At 35.6% G+C, this 26,188-nt stretch overlaps 1 protein-coding gene across 1 annotated transcript in view; it reads left to right on the top strand.

The window, feature by feature from the left end:
- The first annotated feature begins 408 nt into the window (after positions 1-408).
- Positions 409-26,188, top strand: part of ankha (ANKH inorganic pyrophosphate transport regulator a) — a 38,738-nt gene continuing 12,958 nt past the window's right edge. Inside the window, 8 exon segments of the mRNA NM_001030259.2 lie at positions 409-812; positions 12,762-12,978; positions 13,066-13,184; positions 17,161-17,244; positions 19,621-19,791; positions 19,877-20,011; positions 23,401-23,493; positions 24,227-24,319. Of these exon segments, the coding sequence (NP_001025430.2) occupies positions 717-812; positions 12,762-12,978; positions 13,066-13,184; positions 17,161-17,244; positions 19,621-19,791; positions 19,877-20,011; positions 23,401-23,493; positions 24,227-24,319 (1,008 nt within the window). The 5' untranslated portion in view covers positions 409-716.

Below are 26,188 nucleotides of genomic sequence, written 5' to 3'. Positions count from 1 at the left end.
AAAGCCTATAGAGCTTCTATTTAACATATATGGCTTATAACAGTGACACAGACATTGTATTATTTTGATTTATGTCATTTATAAACTAATATTTCAAGTAATTGCAGCATGTTGGACCACATAATTGTTTATATGTTGATTCATTAAGTTGCCCTGTCTATTTCTTCAAATAGCCTCCAGTAGAGGGCAGCATATATTTAAAAAAACTAAATAAACATATCTTTCCATTCCAACGCACTAACGCATTTTCTTATTCTAACCTCATTGCTCTAAAACAGATACAGAATAAACTCAAAATATGTATAAAAATAAAATCAACTCTCAAGATTAATAGCACAACGTAGGTCAGTAGACTGACGTGAACAGCTGGGGAAGGATTGGTGTTGTGACGCCCCACGTGTGTTCTGCACAAGAATAAATAACAGACACGCGCGAACACACGCAGCCACCAGCTCTTCAGCTTGATGGAAGCTAAAACGCCGCTTTCCGACATCAGCACTTCATGACAGTGAGATTTAATTCGCGGGCGAAACACATCATGATATAATGCGAAATGTTTGGATGACCTTCTCATCTTATCAGGAAGGGTACCGAAAATGTCTCCAGTTTCTCCTGTTTTAGTTCAGGCAGCAGGAAGCCACCAGCCATAAGCAAATCTCCAGTGCAGCCTGCCGGGGACGAATGCCTTAATTATTATCATCACCATCATTTTCATCATGAAGGACTGTTTATCAGAAACTGCGTACTGGCCCCTTATTCGCTTTTTGCTGCCACTGGCCATAACTAATATAGCCATCGACTTCGGGGAACAGGTGAGATATGATGACATTGAACTTGTCCACTTTGCTATTTTGACATTTAACAGCTTTTTTAACGACACAAACAACATTGGAGTAGGCAAATAAACACGTTGGACTTTGATTTTTAGATCCGCAAAGTTCAGTTTGGGTCATTTGATTGATATTACTTAAAGGTCGTCTATTGTGTTTGTCATCTCTTTTGGTTCTCAAAGATTAGTGTCGAAGTTAAAACTTGTTCTATGTGATTTGCTTTAGTACCCTTGAACAGTGAACTTTTATGAGGATAGTTGATCCGTGATGTTTGTGGTCATTTGCTTTCTATTATCAAAACCAAAACAATTGGTGTTTATAAATGAGTTTTATTTTGTGCATTTTTTGTTGTTGTTATTTTGTGAATTATTTATGTTAGATTCCTCTTTCAACATTGTTTAAGCCTAGACTATTGCAATTTACTTTAAACGTTTGACTGTTTTAGCATGTGTTGTAAATCTCTGCACTACGTGGTGATCACAGTTTTGGCCTCAAGAAACTATATTATGAAGATAGATTTTACTACTGCTACTAACATTTTAGAAGTGGGATTTTTAACTTTAATTATGAAAATCAGAGTTATTCAGAATACAGAATTAGAAAGGGCTTTATTGCTTAGTGGGCTTGCACACACAAGGAATTTGTCTTTGTGATGGGTGCTTCCAGTATAAAATACAAACATAGTGAGTGCAGACTTTAATAGAAAAATCAGAACATGAATACGTAACAATATCATTGTTATGTACAGTTAATAATTTTGTTATTTTTGTTATTGTTATGTAACTTAAAAAAAGTTTTAAAGTCATTGGTGTGCTATAAAACGTTGTCAAATTTACATAAACATCTCTGAAAACATTAAAAAAACTATATTGTCATTTAAAGTTTTTTTGTTTATTTTTTTATGTGTACCCTATCGAATACATCATTTAGATAACGTTTTAACCTAAGCATGGCAAAAACAGCAACATTTGGTTGTGGAAACCTTATTTTCAACCATAACAAATTAAAACATTTATTATTCTGACCAACTTCATAACCACTTGAGTGTGAGTAAATGGTTTAGTTATGCAAGGTAATGCTAGGTTTTTGTCAATTATTTAATGGATAACATTGTTTTAATAATTGACTTCTGCAGTTAAGACCATTCTTGAGGATGTTTGTACAGTATATGCGTATTTGCATTATGTATCAACACTACCACTACCACCTACACTTCCAACCTAAGATTTTGTTAGAACCAGGGAAACTTCATCATGCATCGGGTTTAATAAATAATGGAATAAATAAATGAATAAACAAAGAACGTATCATAACAATCCAGTTTAAATCAAATCACTTTTATTGTCACATCATCAGCAGCACATGTGCTCTGATGAGTGAAAAGCTTAGGTGCTGGCTCCAGAAAGTACAAAATACAGATGGTGCAAATACAGCGACATTGCAAAATACAGACAGTGCAAATACAACAACATAACACCCCCCCTCCCCCCAAAAATATATAAATAAATAAAAATAAAAAAGACAATGTAAAATTGGAATTTCACATTGATAGCAGCGGTTTAACCAACTAGTCGACTTTAATGCTCTGCCGTGACGTTTTTTGATTGATGTCAACTACTCACATTATGCAGAACACAGTGTTATTTTTCTTATGTCAGCACCAAAGATTCATGTGAACTTTAAATCATCAAACAGATTATGCACTTAGGCCACTCTACAAATACCCTAGAGCAGATGCTGGCCGATCACACAATAAATGTAACCCTGGAAAAGTCATGTGATTGGCTGTTGTCCTCTACGAAGTGTAGATGCTAACATATTTGGTTGAATGAACTGTGAAGCGCTCAACAGTGTAGTATGCAGCTGCCGGAGGTGTGGCAAACTTCATAGTGTGTGTAATAGGGTTGCATGGTTTATCGGTACTATGGTAGTATCATGATACTATGGCTCCAAAATACTGGCGGTGCCACTGTAGTTTGTAAACGGTAGTATTTAATGCCATTAACTGTGTACAATACATAATGTTGCATGTGGAAAGTCACTAAAATTCTCACGCGTTTGTGCAAAAATAGACAATTTATTTTAATAGTCTATGGACTCCTTTAAGGTTGCAAAACTTTGTAGAGTTTGCACCTTTTATAGTAGACTATTGCATGCTTTCTGACGCTTCTGTTCAAATCTGAATTAGTTCTGCTCCTTTCAATAAATTCAAATCAAATTCAAAATTAAAATTTAAAAAATTCAAAGTTTAGTGTCATCTTTTACATAAAAAGAGGAGAACCCATAGTACACCACTTGGAGACGTTTCTTTAAAATTGATTTTTTTTCCCTATATGATACAAAAACGTATTTTCTGTATATTAGATTATATTAGTCAGTACCAGTAGGTTGATATCTATTTTATGCTGTACGATATATTCCATTAAAAAAGGCGTGACTAACCCTGTTCCTGGAGATTGACCTTCCTGCAGATTTCAGTTGCAACCCATATCAAACACACCTGCCTGAAATCATAAAGAGCTGTTCAGGTCCTAATTAATTGGTTCAGGTGTGTTTGATCAGGGTTGAAGCTGAACTTTGCAGGAAGGTTGATCTCCAGGAGCAGGGTTGAGCACCACTGCACTAAAATATATTGCGATTTTTAAACTATATTATTTTCATTTCATGCCACTCATTATATAATGCCAGATTGACAATATAATATCATCACAATGCAAGTACATTCTTTTAAAGAACACATCATATTTTATTCTTAAAAATATTAAATTTAATGATAGTCATTTTTAATAATTAGGCAGTGGAATCGGAATGTGAAAACGCATATCCTAAATGAATAATAATAAATGTTATAAATAAGCTACCAAATATATTTTCTGTTGTCAATCGCCTACATGAAATTGTACTATATTCATTTATAGTAAATACTACAGTGTGTTTTTTTGACCCCACTGACAACTGAGACCTCCGATAGAGATGTTGCACTGGTAGAATTGGTTTTAATGTATGGGTGACATATATTGCATCACCAGAAATTATCAAGGTTATGTGTTGTGCAGTAAGTCAATATATTGATTATTGTGACAGGCCTAAGTACCAGAGCCAAAACTACAGCTAATTTTGCTAAATTATTTTAGATTATGGTGCAAAAATATAATCTATCCAAACTAATATGTGGGAACATGTTAGTATAATATAGGGAAAAAATACTAAATAAAATAAATAAAGAGGTAAAATCAAAAGAATCAAATTTCTGTTACAAAATTTGCATTTTGTAATTTCTTTTTATTTATTTTAAATGTTTGTTTTTATTTTTTGTAATGTTCTCTTAATCATGTTTGGTGATCAAACTCTTATTTAAATCAATATTACTTTAATGTTTAGGGATGCACCGATACCATTTTTTGGAACCATTCCGATACCAAAATTTTGAGTATTGACTCAGAATTCTGAGATCCAATCCCAATACTGTACCTTTTTTTTCAGTTTCTATAAATCTGGTGATAAACTCAAATAATATATAAATAAATAACAGACCTATAGGCCATAATCATTCTATTATCCAATCAGCTCAAGAGCAAACCCCTATAAATAGTCAAACACGTCATACCTCTGTTTTCTCTTGACTTCAGCGCCCCTCCACCACCCCAATTCCACATTGTTAAACTAGACCTGTTTAAATCTGAGGGGGAAGCGTTCTGGAACCGGGTTAGACACTGCGCTCGGACCTTATCTCTCTTCATCCTGATAAGGAGAATAACACGACTTGGGGTGTCTTTCCTAGCTCAGAGCCCTCTCCCTAGACAGCACGCCAAATATGCATATTCTATTCAGTCAAATATCTGTGGGTGTGAACTCGTGAATTGAGCATTCATTACAACATTGATGGGATCTGTTGTGGTCCAGCTTATGTTTTCTTTTTTTTTTTAATATTAAGATTTTTCTGTGAAATCTGTAATAGGCTACCACTATTGACCCTCATCGCTGGTAAAATAACCAGCTGTTCAGCAAAGCCTGACATTTTCCTGCTGGTTTGATGAAGACTACACTGTCTGAGGCCAGTTTGACTTATTAAACACTTCTTCGCCAAATCTTGATGTAAGTGAGAAGAAGAGAATGAAAGCACATCAGCACCGAGGAAATATCTGATGCTTAAGTCATATTCTTTAAAATTATGATTTATCTAAAACATGTAGCAAATATATGACAGGTTTGTGATGCAACAATAACAGTGGAGCATTAGTTTAATCAAATATAATGAGAGAACAAACTTGTATGAGAATAATTTATGGAGCGGCGCAACTGATGCATGAATGAAGGGCTTAATATGTCACTAACACATAGCGCACCGCTTCGGTATCTGCGGACATATCCAAAACTTAGCACCACAAAAGGAAGAAATCAGTGCGTTGAGTATCTGTTCAATGTATTATTGAGCATTTTCTAATTTAAAATTTCATGTAGGCCTACTTTGTGTGTGAAGAGATTATACCTCTACTCCAGTGATGTGAATGCAATCTGCTAACCTAACAGACACAGCGCAACATGATTTAGAAACAGCGATGAACTCCTTGTTGCTGGTCAAAATTAACCCATTTATTGCAAAACTAAATGCATTTCTCCATTGATTATTTAAACTATACAGAACAAACAGTCGTGGAGAGTTTTTCGTGTTGTCGTAAACAAACGCGACACGCAGTTTGAATTGTGAATAAATGGAGAATAATGCACAGGAGTAGCAGAGGGAAACGCTGAACTGAATTTATCCACTTGAATATTCAACTGTACTTCACATTTAAACTATCGAATGGCTCCAGAACATTTGGGATCTAGCAGGCCTACAACTTTCTAGTGCCTTACAAGAGGCTACCTTCATGGCTTTTGTTGGCTTATTAACTACAGAGAATATAGCACATGTGCAAGATCGGATTTGGATCGGTACCAGCTGGCCGATACCCGATCCAGCAGAAATTTGCAGTATCGAACCGATATCCTATCCGAGTATCAGAATGGTGTATGCATAATACTCTAATCAGCAAAATTTTCACTTAAATTATTATGTCTATATTCATTGAGAAATGGATAAGTGCGTGTGTTTGTGTGGGTGTGTGTTAGTGTTTTATCTCTTATTTATTTATTTTTTTTATTTATTTATTTTTTAATACATGGTTTAACCATTAATTACCTTTTAAACCACCCCTGAAGTATGTATAGAAAGACATGCCTTTGTTTGGACTCAAATGATATAAATAAATGTTTTTACTTATATTAAAACTAATATTTACCCATAATATTTTTTGTAAACAGTCTAAAAAATTTAAGGGTGGCATGGGCTTTTTTATGCTATCAGTGATGCCACAGATGTAATCAAGTTATTGTTCCAGTTTCTTTGTGTCAAAGCTCAACTCAAGTCTTAATTTTGCAGCTTGGGTATCTTGCGCTCTTCTGTTTGCGTATATAAAGATATGCAGGACTAATGGATTCATTTCTTTTCTCACTGATGTTTAACATACACCTTGTGTCCTGTAGTGTTGGACATTGACAATCTTATTAAGTGCGTGTCTGTGTGTTTAAGCTAGGAGCAAGGGTAAGGATTAGTTATGTAACTACAGTGTAAGTGTATTTATAGCAGACCCCTCATTGTCTCTCTGACTCTTGTTCTTCCTCTTCTGTAAAGCTGCACAAATATGGAGACAACGAAGAGAACTGGGGTCTAGGTTTATCATGTACTGCAAAAGTTTATTTACAGTTGCAAAAGATTTATGTTTATTGTTTTATTGATTCAATAATGATGACCATATATACTAGGGCTGCACGATATTGGAAAAAATTGACATTGCGATATTTTTTTTCCCTGCGATTATATATTGCGATATTATATATATATATATATATATATATATATATATATATATATATATATATATATATATATATATATATATATATATATATATATATATATATATATTATATACTTATTTAAATTTACCTGTACTTATTTACACATATACTTAATTCTCTGTTTTTTAGAATACAAGTAAATAGAGTTAGATCTTTTTTTTTTCTGTGTAATTGTTTAAGACTTGAAAGACCAAGTTGTGAAGTACTTGCAGTAGGGCTGGGCGATAATTCGATATCGATAATTATCACGATAAAACTTTTTCCGATAAAACGATAATGACAGTTCGATAATTACTCGATAATATTTACGCACTATGCGTAACATTGCGCAAGCATTTTGCAGCCTGCCCTTTTAGATGCCGCTCGCCGTACAAGTTTACAGCCATAGTTGTACTTAAAGGAGTAAGGAAAATAAGGTAAAAAAGGTCAGAGTCACATACATTGTTGACAAGAAACGTCACTAGACCTCAGTCTTGAGCTACTTAGTTTTTTGCTATCCGACACAAAACCGCAACGTGCACTGCAAACTGCAGACGACTCCTGTCATCAAAAGCAGGCAACACCACAAGCCTGTTTCAACACTTAAAACAAGACCACCCTTATGATGATGCTAAGAAATTACAGACCTAAACAAGTGCTGGTAAAGAAGGGCAACTACCCAGCAGAGTCTCATGTCATCATTTTCGAAAGCCGTGCCTTATGAGAAAAATCCCCCCGAAAAGACAGATGAAAGATATGACAGACAACACAATCTCAATTACATCTCAATGAACACTTGACGCTTGCTCTACAAGCTGCATTAAGGATATTTACACTACAACATTTACACTAATAAAAAATAATAAAGTAGCAAGTTCAAAGTATCAAACAAAAATTAGTTAAACTCGAGTAAGGGGACGATAGTGAAGCCAAACAAAAGAAAGAAATATAACAAAACATTTCTAATTCATGAATAACCCCTCTACTCTCTAAAAACTGATGAAAAGAAAAAAGTCCTTCAGGGCAGTGCGCCGCATTCTTCCCTATAAAATAACTATAAAGATGACTTTCACCTCTTATGATTTCTTTAACAATACATTTTCTACTTGTTTGCAAAATGGAAGTCGTACGACATCTTCCCTATCCACCTCACTCTGAGAAAAGTGTGAACTTGAGGAGATAGCTCAATATTGTCAGGAAAGAGCGAGCCAAAAAATAACATACAAATCAATCTAAATAAATATGAACAAAACTCACTAAATGTCTCAAAGTGGGCAAAAGTAATGTTCACACACAGTTTTCTGATCGCACACGAGTATATGCGCCAAACAAATAAATAAATAAGGGAAAGAAAACATCTAACCTGAAAGGCTGGTTTCTTTTTGCATACAATCACCTTTATGTTTTCCTTTTAAAGGTAAGGCTGTTGCATAAAATAATAAAGTTTTAATTTATAAGTGACTTTTCTTTGCTGCGTCCTTCTTGATGTTTCAATAACGCATAATATTCTTTATACCATATTAAAGGCACAGCAGACAGTAAAGGTTTTCAAGAGTTTTGTCAAGTTTAAAAGGTGTGTTTGTGTGAGACCGAGGTAAAGTGCGGTTCCTTCACAGCTGTGTTGATGCCGCGCGGCTTTTTTCTTTTTGTTATTTATGTTAGAGATAATACACAACATGAATACAACAGAAAGACATGAAACTTTACAAATTTCGTGTTCACTTTTGTAGGACTTTTGACTTTTTGTGTCATATCTTGATAAAGTTGCCTAAGCTTTATTGAAATAATTTAAAGAATTACAAATATCAGATATAATAAAATCGCATTAAATAAATAAACCAATATATAAAACTATTATAAAACCTGTATATAAAACTAACAAAAGCTATAACAATTTAGGCATATACAATACATAAATTAAACCGTATTAAACTTTCATTTTACAAAGGCCTATCTGAAAAAAAAAGATTATAGATATTTTCTAAAAACAATAAACACAGGAGAAGGTTTGAAATATTGATTATTCAGTATTTGGATACGATAATAATAATCAAATCATGCAAACAAAGCATTTTTTCTGTGCGTGAAAGCAGAAAGGCGACCTTTTTTTTTTGTAGGCTAGGCAATCTTTTTTCTTAAATACATGAAGAGCTTTATTAGTGGATATCTGCTGAGCGCAACGAAATATAGGCTCTATTTTATTACTTGCTCCTATGTGCTGAAATACTTAACATTTTCCTTAAATATCCTTAAATAAAGGGGAATCACATATTAAGTGTCATAGCCTATAGGGAAAAATGAGTGTTTTGGGTCTCTCCGGAGCATTTGGGCTGAAGGATTTGACGGTGTCTATCTAGATGAGGATGTTATAAAATGCATTGCATTTTTCTTTTAATTTTTCTGTCTTTATTAACAGAATTTATGTGGTTTTATATTATGGAGTGTGCGCTCACTGCGCTGGGTCCCGCCATTAGTGGCGAGACCACTTGATTTCGATGCCAACAGTCGGTGTGTGAGTTAATGAATATGATGAATGAGAACACACAGGCATGTGCATATAGACATAGAATGTAATGCTGAGCAGTAGCAGGTCATTAGTTTGTTTCGGTTGTCTTTATTCGAATGGTTTCGTGATGATGTGGTGTGCTTTATCTGCCTGATTCCCACTGAAGTGGGCGGGTTGTGTGACGTTTTGATTCGGGGAACGTTCTGGGGGCGGGGTTTGGGTGACGCGCTACGAGCTACTAGCCAGAAAGTGGAAACGTGACATTCTTTCGGCCTCGCTGTTCAACCTCCCGGGCGATTTGGCCCGGCCCGATTAAAGCCCTGGCTCGCACTGGCCCGATAGTGGAAATGGTTCAAGTCCTTAACAGGCCAGCCGATATTTCTGTGTGGAGTTTACATGTTCTTCCCATTCTCCCGTGGGTTTCCTCCGCATCCCCGGGTTCCTCCCACTATCCAAAGACATGCGACATAAGTGAATTGACTAATCTAATGTGGCACTATAGATGAACTCTAAAGGCTCATACACACCAGGACGCTTTTCAGTTGTGTTTATCATCAGCGTTTTTCGAGATTTTTTATCCAGATTTAAACCCAAGTGATTTTCAATGGCGTCGAGCAGAAGAGCATGCAAAATTACTCCTTTATATTAGATGGCGCTACACAATTTTAAGCTCTTGACATCCGCTTGTAACACAGAAGGAGGGGACAAAAAGTTGACATGCTTGTTATTAAAGTTATGGCGATTCGAACGCGCATGAATGGTTCAAGTAGCAGCTCTAGCGATGAAGAAATGTTTATTGTTCACCTAAACAATAAGCAGCTCCACATTCATTTCGCCTCCGGACATCTTCTTCAATTTGTGCTTGCACTGACAGTTTTGAGCTTGAGCGCCTCCAAGTGCTGTTTACTGTAACTTCAGCAGCTCCGTGCATGTGAACAAAAGTGCCAAGACTTTCAAAGACAAGACAAAAAAACGAGTGTGGCTTTTTTAAAAAAAATTTTATTACGTTTTATGCCTGCCGTTTTGTGCGTTTGTGTGCACGATCACATAGCCGCCCCCATATTTAGTCACGAGGCGTTAAACGTTGATGAAAAATGCAAGCAAAAATCATCCCGGTGTGAACAGGCCTTTAGGCAGCTATTTATCTCCCATAGTAATTCCTAACTCGTCATCGGCTACAAGCAGGGGAGTTCTTGAGACCTACCTGAGCTCAAACTTCCCTCTCGCCCTTCAAATGGGTGAGAGCCCTGGGCTCGAGGATCATCTGAGCTCAGGGCTCTCACCCGAGACAGCTTGCCAAACACACTTTATCAATCATCAGCTAAGCGTGAACTCTTGAAAATGAGCTTTTGTCCTATTAATGTAGATTTTTGTAAAATTGACCAATGTTAACTATTGGAGCCTTATTGAATGGTGTTAACATGCATTAGCCCTATTAACATTCACAGAAGTCAGTATTACTGAATTCACTGGATATTCGAAAGGATAGAGGAAGAAAGAAAAAAAAATAGCTTATGAAGTCCAGACAGTCATGGGATATTATGTAGGTAGTATGGGGTCACCTTAACAGAAAAAGATATATTAACTTGAATCTTAAGAAGAATTCTAGGCAATGCTTGATAGTACATGATTACACATACACAATATTTCAGATAACCTCAGGACAGTCTGCCCAAAATAGTTCAAGTTGTTCTTGGTCCTTAATAATGTCATATTTGTGGGCACACCGAGGTGCTTGACGCAAAACTAAACCTATCTTTGTTCAGTCTTGTCTTCAAAAATATTTTGAAAAAGTCAATTTAATTGGTGGTCAAATATATCTATGACCAGTATTAAGATTTAGCCTAATATTTCAATATTACTAATCTTTTCATATTTACTTGAATTGGGGATAAGAATAAATATGCCCTGGGAATGCTGATTCAGTTTGGCCAACCAAAACCATGTTTAGCTTTTTTCTTCTGCTTAAACCTTGTGTATTGTTCAAATTGACTACCTTTTTGTTATGTTCGGCGCTGTTTTGCCCTGTTGACCTCCATTATAATGACATTTTTTGATTGCAAAGCCATGACAGCAAGTAATTATGCATTCTTGATTATTGTTTTCCCTGCTGGGAAGAGGTCAAACTTTTAATTTTTACTTTTGATCACCAGTTGGCCCCATTAAATCTTTAGATAGGCCTGTGCAAACAAGTTTCAGGTTTTTATATGGAGTTTTATTGAGTAAAACGGCAAATATAGTGTCCATGCATAAATACACATACTACGTTCTGAAAGCTAAACTGCTTATTTTTCTGTTTTCTCAAACATGTCAAGGTAAATGCACCAAGGTCTTTCTTACACACTCACACATGCCAACACACACACACACACATACACTATACTTCAAATAGCCATATAGTTTTTATCCAGAAACTAAGCTGATTTTGCACAGCAACTGATGATCAACAGTTAAAATTTGAAATTTTACCTCTTTCCAACAGGAAAAATCAGCAACAATCAAGAATACATCATAATATGGTGTCATAGATTTGCAATCAAAAAATGTAATTATAATAAAAGTCAATGGGGCAAAAACAGCCATGAACATAAGGAAAGGGTAGTCAATTTGCCCAGAGTGTATTGGTAAAATTTCATATTTTCAATTTTCAAAAAGCATTTCAAAACATTTTACCAAAATATGTGTTAAAATAAGATTTTTCACCAAAATGCATTCTATTTGCTGAAACGTAGAGAAATTTTTGGCCAAAATAAGACTCAAAATCACCCCAGACTCTATGAAAACTTCCCCAACAGCACTTAAGGGTGCACATACAGTAACTTTTGGCTTTCTATAGTAATCGCAATGTTTTTATATGCATTTTTTTGGCCCAATCGATTATTACAGACTAAAACATGACTATAATTAATCATTTTCAGAACTAATAATCTGGAAAAAAATTGTGAATATTTCTTTGGTTCACCACCAATATGGTTGAATGATGAAGCAGCGTGATAACACTCCATACTTTGACTTTAGGGATCATCAGGAATTTTTGTACAAATTAACCAAGTATCTAAAATAACACTATTTGGGCAGCGTTGGGCAATACATTTTACAAGTAACATAGTTAAACAGTTGAGTTTTACCCAAAGCTTTTGCAAAGTTTCTTGATTATTGCACCAAAGTGAGAGTATAGTTCCTACCCATGTCAACTTAGAAAACAGCAACTTTTCATTTTTCATTAGTTTTAGTACACAATGTGACTACAGAACATTTTTAAACATTTTCTTTAAATAAAAAAAATGATACAGTAGATACTTTCTTTTTTTTTTTTAATTGAGTGAGATGCTAATGATCTAATATGATTCAGTGATTTATGCTATGCTAAGCTAAAGTGCTCCCACCAGACTCAAAGATTGGCCGAATGGATTATTAAAATTTTAAAACTCAACTCTTTAACTCTAGGAGATTTGTTAATTAAAAAAAAAATGTGTTACTTTAAACTAATAAAGTTGGTTTGTGTATATTTTACATTAAACAACTTCTCTTCTTGTTGTCTCCAGGCTCTAAACAGGGGTATTGCTTCTGTAAAAGAGGACAAGGTTGAAATGCTGGCAAGCTATGGTCTAGCATACTCGCTTATGAAATTCTTCACTGGACCCATGAGCGACTTCAAAAATGTGGGACTTGTGTTTGTCAACAGTAAGAAGGAGAGATCCAAGGCCATCCTCTGCATGGCTGTGGCTGGAGTCATTGCCATTATCTTACACGTCCTCATAGGTGTTTATCTTGTAAATCAGTTTCTCAAAGATATCTGCAAACGTTCCTCAATGTAAAACCTATTTTAAAACCATTATATTTCCTTAGCTTACACAGATCTGGGCTACTACATCATAAATAAGCTCCATCATGTGGATGATTCAGTTGGAAGCAAGACCAGAAAAGCTTTCCTGTACCTCGCACTGTTTCCATTATTAGATGCAATGGTAAGTATGAAAATTATATGTATAACCTTAAAGAGCCCCAATTATACATTATAAAGGGTCATATCTTGGTTGTAAGGGTCTCCAACAACAGTCTGATATGCATGTAAGGTCAAAAAACACTTTCATTGTCTTATAATATGTATTTATTATTAGCAAATTATCCCAGCGACTACCATATGAATCCTTGAGCGATTCATTTGTTCCCAAACCTCTCCTTCGCGCGAAGCTAATCTGCACTGATTGGACCGATGACCGCCTGTTGCGATGGGTCGACAGCGTTCAATACTACTTCAATACTGTTGATAAGATGCGCTGGGCATTTCACTCTCTCGCGCTGAAGCGAGAGAGTGAAATGCCCAGCGCATCTTATTAACAGTATTGAAGTAGTCACAGTGCAGCATGTGTGAGCATACCTGCCACCACTCCCGGGGTTCTCGTTTATTTCGAACCCATAATTTCAACCAGCCCCTCCCCTGGTTCTCACCATTTTGATACTGTCTGTGAAACCCCCCGGTCGCCATCACTGGTATAGGATCTGATCGCAGCAGCCGTGCTTCATAGTAGTTAACTGATCAACACCACAGTACCCGGTTCCCAACAGTGTTATTCAGACATCTCGCCACCGAACTTAACCCCCCACAGTCTCCCGGATTTTTTGTGTGTGCATGAGTGCATTAAAGCAGTGCAGTTAAACACCAGCATATTGCTTCATTCTTAACCATGACACACATTCAGTATACAGCAGCAAAGGCTGAACTATTCTGAACCTTGACCGCTGCACGTGTGTAAGAACAGCTGACGGTGGCCATAGCAATGACAAACAGCAGTAGATCATAAGCTCACAAATGCATTTAAGTCTGTAAACAAAGCAGCATGCATTGCGTTTTCAACGGGGCTTTAGACGCGAAATGAGAATATAAAAAGTTAACCAGATAAAAGCGGTTGCAAGTAACAAAACACAATTAAATACATAACTTGCAAGCTAGAGAAAACAAGGAGGCAACCGTTGACTTACACTTGTGAAATGGAAAAAGAAACTGATCCATAATCTATTTACTGATAAAATTCCTCTGCAGCTGTGTCAGTCTCATACATCAGTAGTCTTTTCTGATCCTTCCTTTAACAAACGTCCGACGAATCTCCTGTTGTAAGCGTGTAGATTGCTGAAGCACTTGTCAGAAAAATGACAGGAATAGCACAGGTTGGGCTATAATGCTGAGGTATTTTCGCAAAAACTGACAGACTAGGTCTGTGCAATAAGGACAAAATAATTAGATTGCGATTTTTATTTTTATTTATTTATTTTTTTTATTTATTTATTTTTTTTAAACAAATATTGCGATTTGCGATTTAATATGCGATTTTGACAACTGTTTTTGCTTTTTCAATCAAGCTACATACATCCATTGTAAATGTATTCAGTGCACAAAAAGTGCATAATTAAACATTTCACAATGAAATAACATGGTAAGTTTATTAAACAAAACTGTAGTACAATTGTCTTTAAAACAGACAACATAAAATAAATGTGGTGATAGACACTTGTTGCTCTTCACAAAGTCCCCATGATGCTAGTCAATATTTATCAATAGTTTTAAACACTGTCCACTTTCAGATTTTAGCCTTAGCTGGATATTTCACTTAGAGCTGTGTTACACACCACATGGATGGTAATTTTCCAAAACCCATAATAGGGGCTCTTTAATGTAGCAAATTGTTCCTTTTCCAATTTATTACACAGCGGCCACTTTATTAGGTACACTGCTCATCTGCTTTTTAATGCATATACCTAATCAGGAACGTAAGTTTTGGGCCGACAATCAGCCAAACTAATCCAACCTGGTTAAGATCAGAGGGCATTGCACAAAAGTAAAATGAGGGATTGATCTGGGATTTTGAGGCTATCCTGGCTGAATTTAGCATTGACTCAGTTGCATGAAAGCAGGCTAAATTAAGTTATTATGGAGATTTATTCTTTGCAGCTAGTATGCTCCAGAGCAGGCTAAGATTTATCCTAGTAGTTTATATGTTAGTTTCATTGTCAATGTTACTAGAAATTAATGTGTTTTACAGTCACTCCATGCTTTTGGGTATTTACATTTATTTTCCAACACATAGATTAAAAAGTATGTTTAATTTTTTCATGGGCTCCTAACCATATCATATCTGCCTTCATCACTATTTCTCCTCTCCACCAATCAGCAGGTGTGTGGTGTGTGGTGTGCGGTCTGGCGCAATATGGCTGCCATTGTGTCATCCAGGTGGATGCTGCACACTGGTGGTGGATGAGGAGATTCGCTCTAAAGTGTAAAGCGCTTTGAGTGCCCTGAAAAACGCTATATAAATGTAATGCCTCATTCACACTGGGCCGTAAGGAATTATCAACTCGATGCATTTAGGCATGTAGACTTGGTCTAGACCAGTGGTTCTCAAACTGTGGTACGTGTACCACTAGTGGTACGCAGGCTTCCTTCTAGTGGTACGCAGAGGAATGAAATATGTCATGTACATGCTACACACATTTCAAAATGTACCAAAAATGATGTATATGATATGACAAATATGACATAGCTTATATTTCTGAGGTAATCTGCCACGATTTTTGTAACTGTGCAGAGTTGTAGCTGCTTTACTGGGCTTACTTCGCTACTTCTTCACTTTTGTCAGCAACACCCCACTAAGCTCACTTTCGTCCGCAACACCCCTCCGCCATCCACCGCACCAACCTCCAACCACACCTCGCCCCCTGCTCTTCACTTTCATGCGCGACACCTCTCCATCCTCGCGTAACTTGCTGGATCCGTTACCCTAATCTGTTCTGGGACCTCGCAATTCAAAAATTAAGTACTGGTGTGGGGGATATTACCTTGCCACGCTTTGTGCCCATTAGTACCGATTGAGCATCGTTTTAACACCACAACCTACCCAAGTATTGTTGCTGACCATGTCCATCCCTTTATGACCATCTTCTGATGTCTACTTCCAGCAAGATTACACACCATGTCATAAATGTGAATCATCTCAAACCAGTTTCTTGAACATAACAATTAGTTCACTGTACTCAAATGCCCTCCGAAGTCACCGGAACACAATCCAGTAAAGCACCTTTTTAGTATGTGGTGGAACAGGAGATTCGCATCGTGGGTGTGCAGCTGACAAATCTGCAGCATGATGCTGTCATGTCAATATGGACAAAATCTCTGAGGAAATTTTCCAGTACTTTGTTGAATCTATGCCACAAAGGATTTAGGCAGTTCTGAAGGCAAAAGTGGGTCCTTCCCAGTACTAGTAAGGTGTACCTAATAAAGTGAGTGTAAGTTAGCATGTAAATTAGTAAATATTCAGTTAGCCAGAGGTCTGTGTGCAAAAATTGTTTAATGCTTTAAACTCTCTGTGAATATTTACTTTAATGGACCTTAAAAACAATTGTGTTGTATGGTTAAACTTAGCAACTAATACACAAGTGAGATGCGTTTTGAACACTAGTGCCTGTGTGTGTATGTTTAGTGCAATGTGACTTCATGTCAACACAAAAATGCAATGAAAATGTATTGAGCTAACAATGAGAGTTTGAGTGAAACATGGTAACCAAATGTCCATCCAACAGAGTTATCTTTGTTATTTAGGGGAATGAGAGATTTGTATATTCTTAATCATATCAGTATTGACCAAAATCTTTTTTTTTTCTGTGTATCTAGTTAAATCTGTCAGTTAAGAAGGCAGAAATGGTTTCCAACTCAGTCATTTTGTCCATTGGGAATTTCATGGTGGCTTGAACAATACATGATTCAGTATGATCTAAAACTGTAGGAGTGGAAGTACAGGAAGTGCAGTATTGGAAGTTTGTTTGGGATGATAAACTATTATTAGCACAGCTTTGCTTCCTGCTTGATGTTTAATGATAAACAATAATTTGTATGGAAAACTTGTTGCATGCATTTTTTAATTCTTGCTTTTTTTTGGTTTTGCTCTAAAGGCATGGATTCATGCTGGCATCCTCCTGAAACACAAGTATAGTCTTCTAGTAGGCTCTGCCTCCATATCTGATGTTGTTGCACAGGTAAATACTAACATGTTCACTGTCAATCATGTTTTACATTCCTTTTTTTCACAAATTAAATGAAAAGTGTTTTGCTAACCTTTCAAAATAACCGATTTAGGGATGATATTCAAAAGTAAGATACACGACTTTGTTTTCCCCTTGCTGATTTCTTATTTTTTGCATGCTTGTCTCATTTTAATCTGTCAGATCATCAAACTAATTTAAATATTAGTCCAAGATAACGCAAGTAAACGCATCATGCAGTTGAAATGAAGGTTTTATTATTAAGAGAAAACAAAATGCAAAACTACATAGCCCTAGGGGAAAATGTTGGGCCAATTTTAGTAGCAACAACTGCGGTCAAGCACTTTCAATAACTTGCCAGGAGTCTCCTAAGTTTGGTTAATACTCGACGCATCCGCTAGTTCGTTTGATGTTCACTTTGGTTGCATGCGAAATGATTTCGGCAGACGCAGCGCATAATTTTTTTTTTGATACTCGAGTGAACAGTTCCTGCAGCGCCATGTTTGATTTAAGTTGAATATGAATCACTTTGAAGAGATTTTGTCTGAAACGGGTAAGACTATGCAGACATCTTTATGATCTGTGGTCATAGAAATAACCAGATGATCAATAATTCTTGACTAGAAGTTGCAGCAGCCGTGGGAAAGGAGGAAAGTTTTTGTTAAAAACTTTGGAAAAACCTAATGGATGAGTTTGTTGAGGCCAAAAGAGGCCATGGCAAAAGTAGAGACCCAGTTACACAATTACAGAATATGTTTTCCACCAGTCATATGTTTTACAGTGATGTCTATATTACAATTTTGAATTTAAAACGATTTAATAGTTACAAAACTATAATTAAGATACAAATTATTTACTTGATAACTGGAAAGGAATATTTGAACCTATCAATCTACAGTATACTGATTCCCAGTTTTTCTAGGCTTTATTGGTGATATTGGTCAGGATCATTGGACCATTATAGCCTTTTTAGCTTAAGTAGAGGACAGAAACTAGCCAGACAGTAATGTGTAAATTGTGGAGCGGGCTAATTCTAAAAAATAAGTTTTTTTTTTTTTTTTGTAAGTGTGCTTTTTTGATGCGTTTTATTCTTTCCATAATAAAAATATATATTTGTAGACTAACTCATGTTCAGTTGTCATTTAATATTTCAATAAACTTTAATAGGTAGAACTGTTCGAGAAAAGAACAAAGGTAAGGTATGCATAAATTTTTTTTAAAAATCTTAAATGGTTATAAAAATCCATATCATTAAAATAATTTATAAAAATAATTAGTTAAAAAATACTGAATGATATTAATGATATGACGTAGTTCCAGAAACGTGCTACTTCTCTTTTTATCCGCTTGACTTTACGGTCAGTTTCTTTTGAGAATATCACAACAAATGCAGCAAGTATAACGCGCAGTCCGCAGAGGTGCACGATGCGGTGCAAGACGAAAGTATAAATCCAGCTTTACAGCGCTGAAGAATTTTGGCCCACTCTTCTTGATGTAGTTCAGCAATATAGGAGTTTTTGAGCTTGAATGGCTTTTTAAGGTCATGCCACATCTCAATTGGATGCAGGTCAGGACGTTGACTAGGCCACTATAAAGTCTTCATTTTGTTTTTTTGCCTTCAGAAGTGGATTTCCTTCATTTAAACACTGCCTGATGTGTTTTCTTCTTGGTTTTTGAGTAAAATATTGAAATTACTTTGATTATCTGAAACATTAAAGTGTGACAAACGTAAAAATAAGAAATCAGTACTGGGGCAAAGACTTTTTCACACCTCTGTTTAAATATAAAGTAAAACAAATTGCAAACAATGCAGTGAGGATTTTATCAACCATTAGAGTTATTACATGCTCTATTTTATCAGATGCACTGGTGTCTGATCACTGATTGATCAATGTTGACAACTTTTTTTAAAAATAATTTGGGAAAAAAGTACTTTATATAGTTTTTTTTGTAACATTACATACACAAATGACCTTATAGTCATGTTAGACACCCTTTAATATATTTGTGGTTATATAAAAGTATTAAATTATTTATATTTCTTAACAAAAAAAAGCATAAAAACAAGTGGAATATATTGTAAAAATATGCGATAACAAAAATGAGTCATCACAGCATATTTTAATATTTAAGCTACATATGGGCATTCTTCCTTTACTTGTAATAAACAGTACAGTATATGCAAATTTTGCTGTTCTAGCTGCTGACCCCTATTCTGAGTACTCCTTTTGCATTGCACATTTGCATACAGCAGGTACAGCATATCCCTTCTGTAACCTTTGAATGCAAGTAGTTTTGTGCAGGTTTGTGATGTGTGTAAACATGTACACAATTTCGCTCAATAATAATATTTGATATTGTCGCTCACAGATAGTATTTGTGGCGATCCTCCTCCAGAGTAACCTGGAATGTTTCGAGCCTCTTCTCATCCCCATTCTCGCTCTGTATATGGGAGCCCTTGTGCGATTTACTATTGTAGGACTTGGCTACTACTGCAATGTTCACGACATCACCCCTGAATCCACCAGCACTGATCAAGGGGTACGTCCATCAAACAGATTATGGCAGAAAAGTAATGATTCAAATAAAAATAATTCATATCAAGTGTACTTTTGGTCACTTCCAGGGTGATGCCACCATAAAGAAGATGCTTAGCTTCTGGTGGCCGCTTGCTCTGATTTTGGCTACTCAGCGCATCAGCAGACCCATCGTCAATCTGTTTGTGTCACGGGACCTGAAAGGCAGCTCTGCATCAACTGAAGTGAGTGCTATTGTTCACTTCATGTATTTTCTCTGATTGGTTGGCTGATTTGTTTGGAAGTCCTAAGAGGCCATGCTTTAAAATATTTGTTCTTTCTTGCTTTCTCTTGATTTCAACATAACAACTCGTTTTGGTGGAATCGCAACTTTTATTTTCTCACCTTGACATAAAGTAGTTATTCATCGTCTTAACACTCATTCTTGTAGTTGTTGTCGTAATAGTTGTCATCGTAGTAGTATGTGTAGTAGTTCTTCTTGTGATCTCGACAAAATTTTTTCACTTTATTCATCTATTATTATTTTTTTATTTGTATTATATGTATTTATTTTCTTCTTCGTTGTCTTCTAGCTTGTTTGCTACACTTTTTATACAGTTGAAGTCAGAATTATTAGCCCCCTTTTGATTTGATTTTTTTAAATATTTCCCAAATTGTTTTTAACAGAGCAAGGACATTTTCACAGTATGTCTGATGATATTTGTTCTTCTGGAGAAAGTCTTATTTGTTTTACTTCGGCTAGAATAAAAGCAGCTATTAATTTTTAAAAAATATTTTTGGGACAAAATTATTAGCCCCTTTAAGCTAATTTTTTTTTCGATAATCTACAGAACAAACCATCGCTATACAATAACTTGCCTAATTACCCTAACCTGCCTAGTTCACCTTATTAACCTAGTTAGGCCTTTAAACGTCACTTTAAGATGTATAGAAGTGTCTTGAAAAATATTAAGTAAAATATTATTTACTTATTATTTAGATAAAATAAATCCGTTATTAGAACTAAGTTTTTAAAACTATTATGCTTAGAAATGTGCTGAAATAATCTTCCCTCTATTAAACAGAAATTGGTGAAAAATAAATAAACTGGCGCTAATTATTCAGACGGGCTAATAATTCTGACTTTAACTGTATAACATGATACAGAAATGGCAATTGTAACTGTAGCATAATAGACCCATAATAGTTTCATATGTAAGGTAATGATCGTGGTTAACGGAGTATGATGAATAGGGAACGTGAGTCTTCTGCCTAGAGCAGCAGTTGAGTCTGCACTGGCCCTTTGAACCATGAGAGAAATAATTGCAGATGTGTAACGCATTGAATCATAATATCCTTGATTATATCAAATGAGCGTAAAGATGTGTGTTTATGATTATATACATTAAAAATCCCTCACGGTTTATACCATTAAGAGTAGGGGTGTTAAAATTAATTGTTTCTTCTGTGCACCGAGATGCAGACGCTGACAATTCGGTAATGGTTCAGTAATAATCATAACCGGTTATTATATACTGATGTCATTTATCTCAAATGCGCTGTGTAGCCATTGTTTACTATGAAGAGGGAGGCGAGCCCCGGTATTTACAACGCTCCAACTACTTTAAAACACAGAAGCTGTGCACAATTTCACTTGTGTGTGTGTTTGCTGGATAGTCTTTCACTGACACTTACAGCAGAAGCCCCTATTTCACTGCGATTGAGAGAATGAAATTAAACACCATTTCTCTCTCACTCTCACTGTGGTCCATTTGACCTGCTGGCATCTACTTGACCTCCTCTCCTCTCGGCTGTTACAGCGATTCTTCTGGATACAGACACGGGCGCGTGCCTGCAGAGTTTTCTCCACCCTGTCTGTCATGGATCAGCTGTGATCGTCGCTGCCGTTTATCAGTGTCACTCATCTGTGAAGAGCGCCAGCACGCAAGAGCCAATCGCAACCCTTTCTGTTAAGCGTGTGACCAATCAAAGGGGTGTAAAAACTTGTAGTCAAGGCTCAGAAAGGCTCCGTTCATATATCTGACTGTATTAAAGGACAAAATTGTATTACAAATAGTATAGAAATATAAATATACATTTTAATACAAGAATTGCTGCTGTGATAAAATAAACTGTGTACGGAAAGCATCGTCAATGCACCGCGATACCGAATTGAACAGAATCAATGGCATAATAACCGTAACCGAATCGTGAGACCAGTGTAGGTTCACACCTCTAATTTAGAGCATAGGTTCTGGCTATTGCAAAATAAGTTTGTTGCTTGTATGAATTCGATTATGAAGAAAGATAAAGACCATACTTTTGCCTTAAATCATTTTCATTCTCATTTTCTATTACTTTATAAAAGTTAGTAGTACCGGCAAAATCTAATGCAATATAATGTGTAGGGCTGGGCAATATTGCAAAAAAAATTATCACAATATTATGGTTTATATCATTTGATACCGATAACTATTGAATATTTTTCTTAACAATTTTTTTAGAATTATTAGGATTTTTTTTTTAACCATTTTTTTTAAATTTACTAGCATTACTGCGTTAAATAGTCTAAATAGTTTTAATAGTCAAAAACAAAAATATTTAAACTATCTGATCTCTTTTTAATAAAATAAACATAAGAGACTCATAAACTTGATGAATAAAATGTTACAAAGTGTGTGCAATGGTAAAGGTAGATCAACATCTGTAAGATGTCAATGATACAGTAAACCTCAAACTTTGTAAACACTACTAATTATGATAATCACATCTGAGCATTCAAGTAAAGGAACCTGCCATCATTATTCAAATACATACTGAACATTAAAAATTGTGAAGTTGAAAAATGTTTGCATTTATTTGATAGGATAGTAGGATAAAACAAAGAGGGTCCACAAACAGGGATATGATCATACGACTTCAAGACAGATGCCGTGTATATGTCAGCGCACTAACCACTGTGATAACTGTGTTTAAATTCTCTTATTACAGTTATGAAATGGTTTGATAACAATCAAGAAATGTTTATGGACCAGTGGCATCACAACATTCAAATGGTTTATATCTTATTTGATATACCATGGGTTATAAATGCTAAAGAAAACATCTATTTCTATCATGCAGGTACATGCAAGGCATTCAACACTGTATAGGGTTTACATTAATTTGTGAATGACCTACTTAAAATTATGTTTTAATTATACACTTCTAAAAACTGCTGGTAATTTAGTTTCCTCTCCATTGCTTCAATTAGATATTTATTTACATTATAATTTTATAATTCAGTGGATAATGAGTGGTCAGAAATAATTAAATTCAAAGAAACAAACAACCCAAAACGCCATCTGTGGCATTGCATTAGCACTACTACATCTGACTATACCATATAATGTAGCTCAACACACTTGCATGTTTGTTTTTCACATTCATCTGGAATGCATCCTGGATCATCTCGTGAATTGGTTTGAGCGATCATATTTAAATGTGTTTCGGGGCGTTTACATCTCTGCTCTTTTCACAATCAGATCAGAACAAATGTATAAAGTGAACAGGTGTAAACGGCTCTCTAGTGTACTATTATGTACCACAGTAAATAGTAAGAGTCTTTTCAAAGTGAATTGTGTTTGTTTGATAGGCAGTAGCAGTTCTCACAGCAACGTATCCAGTGGGTCACATGCCCTATGGGTGGTTGACAGAACTACGTGCAGTGTATCCAGCTTTCGATATGGTAAGTAATGGGTTTCTCCTAAAATTTACCCTAAATAAAAAAAGAAAAAATTTTTTACCACCACCACAACCAAAAGAAAAAACCTGTTTACTTCTTCAAAAAAAAATTGGATTTTTTTTTTTGCCTTAAGGTTCAGGAAATTTGTTTTGCTCAACACATGATGACTGGCATTCACTATAAAATGCCTCATCTTGCAGACCTGTAATTATGGACCATTTAAAGGCCTGCAACAGTCAGACTAAGATGTGCCTGATTCAACTTGTTTAGGTTTTGCCCTTTAGACCGATTACAGACATAACTAATATCAGATGTCTGTGTCTTAAGAGCCTTCAGGTTTTAATTGTGTGGTTGTGTTGGCATGTTTGAGTAAAGTATTGCTGAGAACTTGTTTTGTAACTTGAAAATGTGTTTTTGCCATCACTAGAACACAATGTTCTTCCTGTTGACCTGAAAGACAACACTTTGGTTTTAGCAAAGGTTTTGGTTTCGTGGTTTTAGATGTTTTGGATTGTTGTTGATTATTATTATTATTATTATTATTAATAATAATAATAATAATAGTAATAATAATAATAATAATAACAATTTAATTGTATTATATTGAATATTTCTTTTTTATTATATTGAATAATTCTTTCACATGATTATCTTTTTGTTTATTAAATTAACAATTGTTGTTTTTGAGAATAACTAACATTTGAGTAACTGTATTTCTTTCTTTTTTTTTAAACAGAATAACCCGACCAATAAGTTGACCAGTGGTGTGATGGTCACCAAATCACATATCAAGAAGTTCACCCTTTGCTGTTTTATTCTCTCTTTAGCGGTAAGATATTTTAATAAACACCACAACTTTTTTAAATACTTAAATTTAGAAAAAATGTATTTAATTGATCAGTTCGAGGCAGTTATGATGTTTGGTAAATATATATATATTTTTAGAAACACTTGGGGAAATAAACAGCGTTCCTTGTACATTAGTGGAAAATTTGCATATTAGAATAATTTTTGAGCATTCAGAAGTAATGGCTGCTGATTATCAGTTATGCTATTAAAGGAATAGTTAACATTTTAAAGCAGTGATTTCCAACCTTTTTTTGCCTGAGACCCCCTTTTCCCCTGGAAGACATTGTAAGCTCTATTACCACTCATTAGTTTTCAGTAAGGACGTCAAAAATGTTGTTTTCAAAAAAAGTGTATGTGTATTATTACTATATCTAGATCCGTTTATGCACATATAATAGCCTAATGTAAATTATAAAAGCAAAACATCAGTAGGCCAATACTGATTTAATATTGTATTGGCCTATTTTGTTATTCAATGACAAAATTATCAGTATACACTCTGGTGTTTAAGGGAAAGATATAATATAGGCTATTACAATTTAATACTTGCATGTTATTTGCTATGCTTTAATAATCAGTGTGAGGATTGCTACTGGCAGTGAGCAATAATTGGGTCTATAGCTGGAGAGATCTTTGTCAGAGCAAGACGCATTTCATCCTCAAGTCAAGCACAAAGCTGATCCCTCACATCATCCCTTCATCCTCTTCAAATAATTCCTTGACAAACTCTGTTGCATGTGGCAAAATCTAATTTTCTGCAATTGTATGCCCTCTCTTTGGTTTGGCGATTACCATTACACTTTTAATATTCATTTAATTGCATTTTACTGCTCGTTAATGCAAATTTCTAATCAGCCAATCATATGGCAGCAAGTCAATGCATTTAGGCATGTAGAGATGGTCAAGACAATCTGCTGCAGATCAAGCTGAGCATCAGAATGAGTAAAAAAGGGGATTTAAGTGACTTTGAACGTGGCATGGTTGTTGGTGCCAGACGGACTGGTCTGAGAATTTCAGAAACTCCAGATCTTCTGGGATTTTCACGCACAACCATCTCTAGGGTTTACAGAGAATGGTCTGAAAAAAGAAACTATCCAGTGCCTTGTTGATGCCAGAGGTCAGAGGAGAATGGCTAGACTGGTTCCAGCTAATAGAAAGGAAACAGCAACTCAAATTACCACCCGTTACAACCAAGATATGCAGAAGAGCATCTCTGAATGCACAACACGTCCAGCCTTGAGGCAGATGGGCTACAGCAGCAGAAGACCACACTGGGTGCCACTCCTGTGAGCTAAGAACAGGAAACTGAGGCTACAGTTTGCACAGGTTTACCATAGTTTGACGGTAGAAGAATGGTAAAACGTTGCCTGGTCTGATGAGTCTCGATTTCTGTTGCAACATTCAGATGGTAGGGTCAGAATTTGCCGTCAACAACATGAAAGCATGGATCTTCCTGCTTTGTATCAACAGTTAAGGCTGGAAGTGGTGGTGTAATGGTCTGGGGGATATTTTCTTGGCACATTTTGTGGCCCTTATTACTAATTAAGCATCATGCCAACGCCACAGCCTACATACCCGAGTAATGCTGCTGACCATGTCCATCCCTTTATGACCACAATGTACCCATCTTCCAGCAGGATAACATGCCATGTCATAAAGTGTGAATCATCTCAGACTGGATTCTTTAACATGACAATGAGCTCACCGTACTCGGAAAGCCTCCATAGTCACCAGATCTCAATCCAATAGAGCATCTTTGGGATGTGATGGAGTTTCGCATCATAAATGTGCAGCCAGCAAATCTGCAGCAACTGCGTGATGCTATCGTGTCAAATATGGACAGAAATCT

The sequence above is a fragment of the Danio rerio genome, chromosome 24 (genome assembly GCF_052040795.2).
Source record: "Danio rerio strain M-AB ecotype USA chromosome 24, GRCz13ab, whole genome shotgun sequence".
NCBI lineage: Eukaryota > Metazoa > Chordata > Actinopteri > Cypriniformes > Danionidae > Danio > Danio rerio.
The sequence above is the reverse complement of the archived record's forward strand: the minus strand, read 5'-3'. Positions and strand labels throughout refer to the sequence as shown.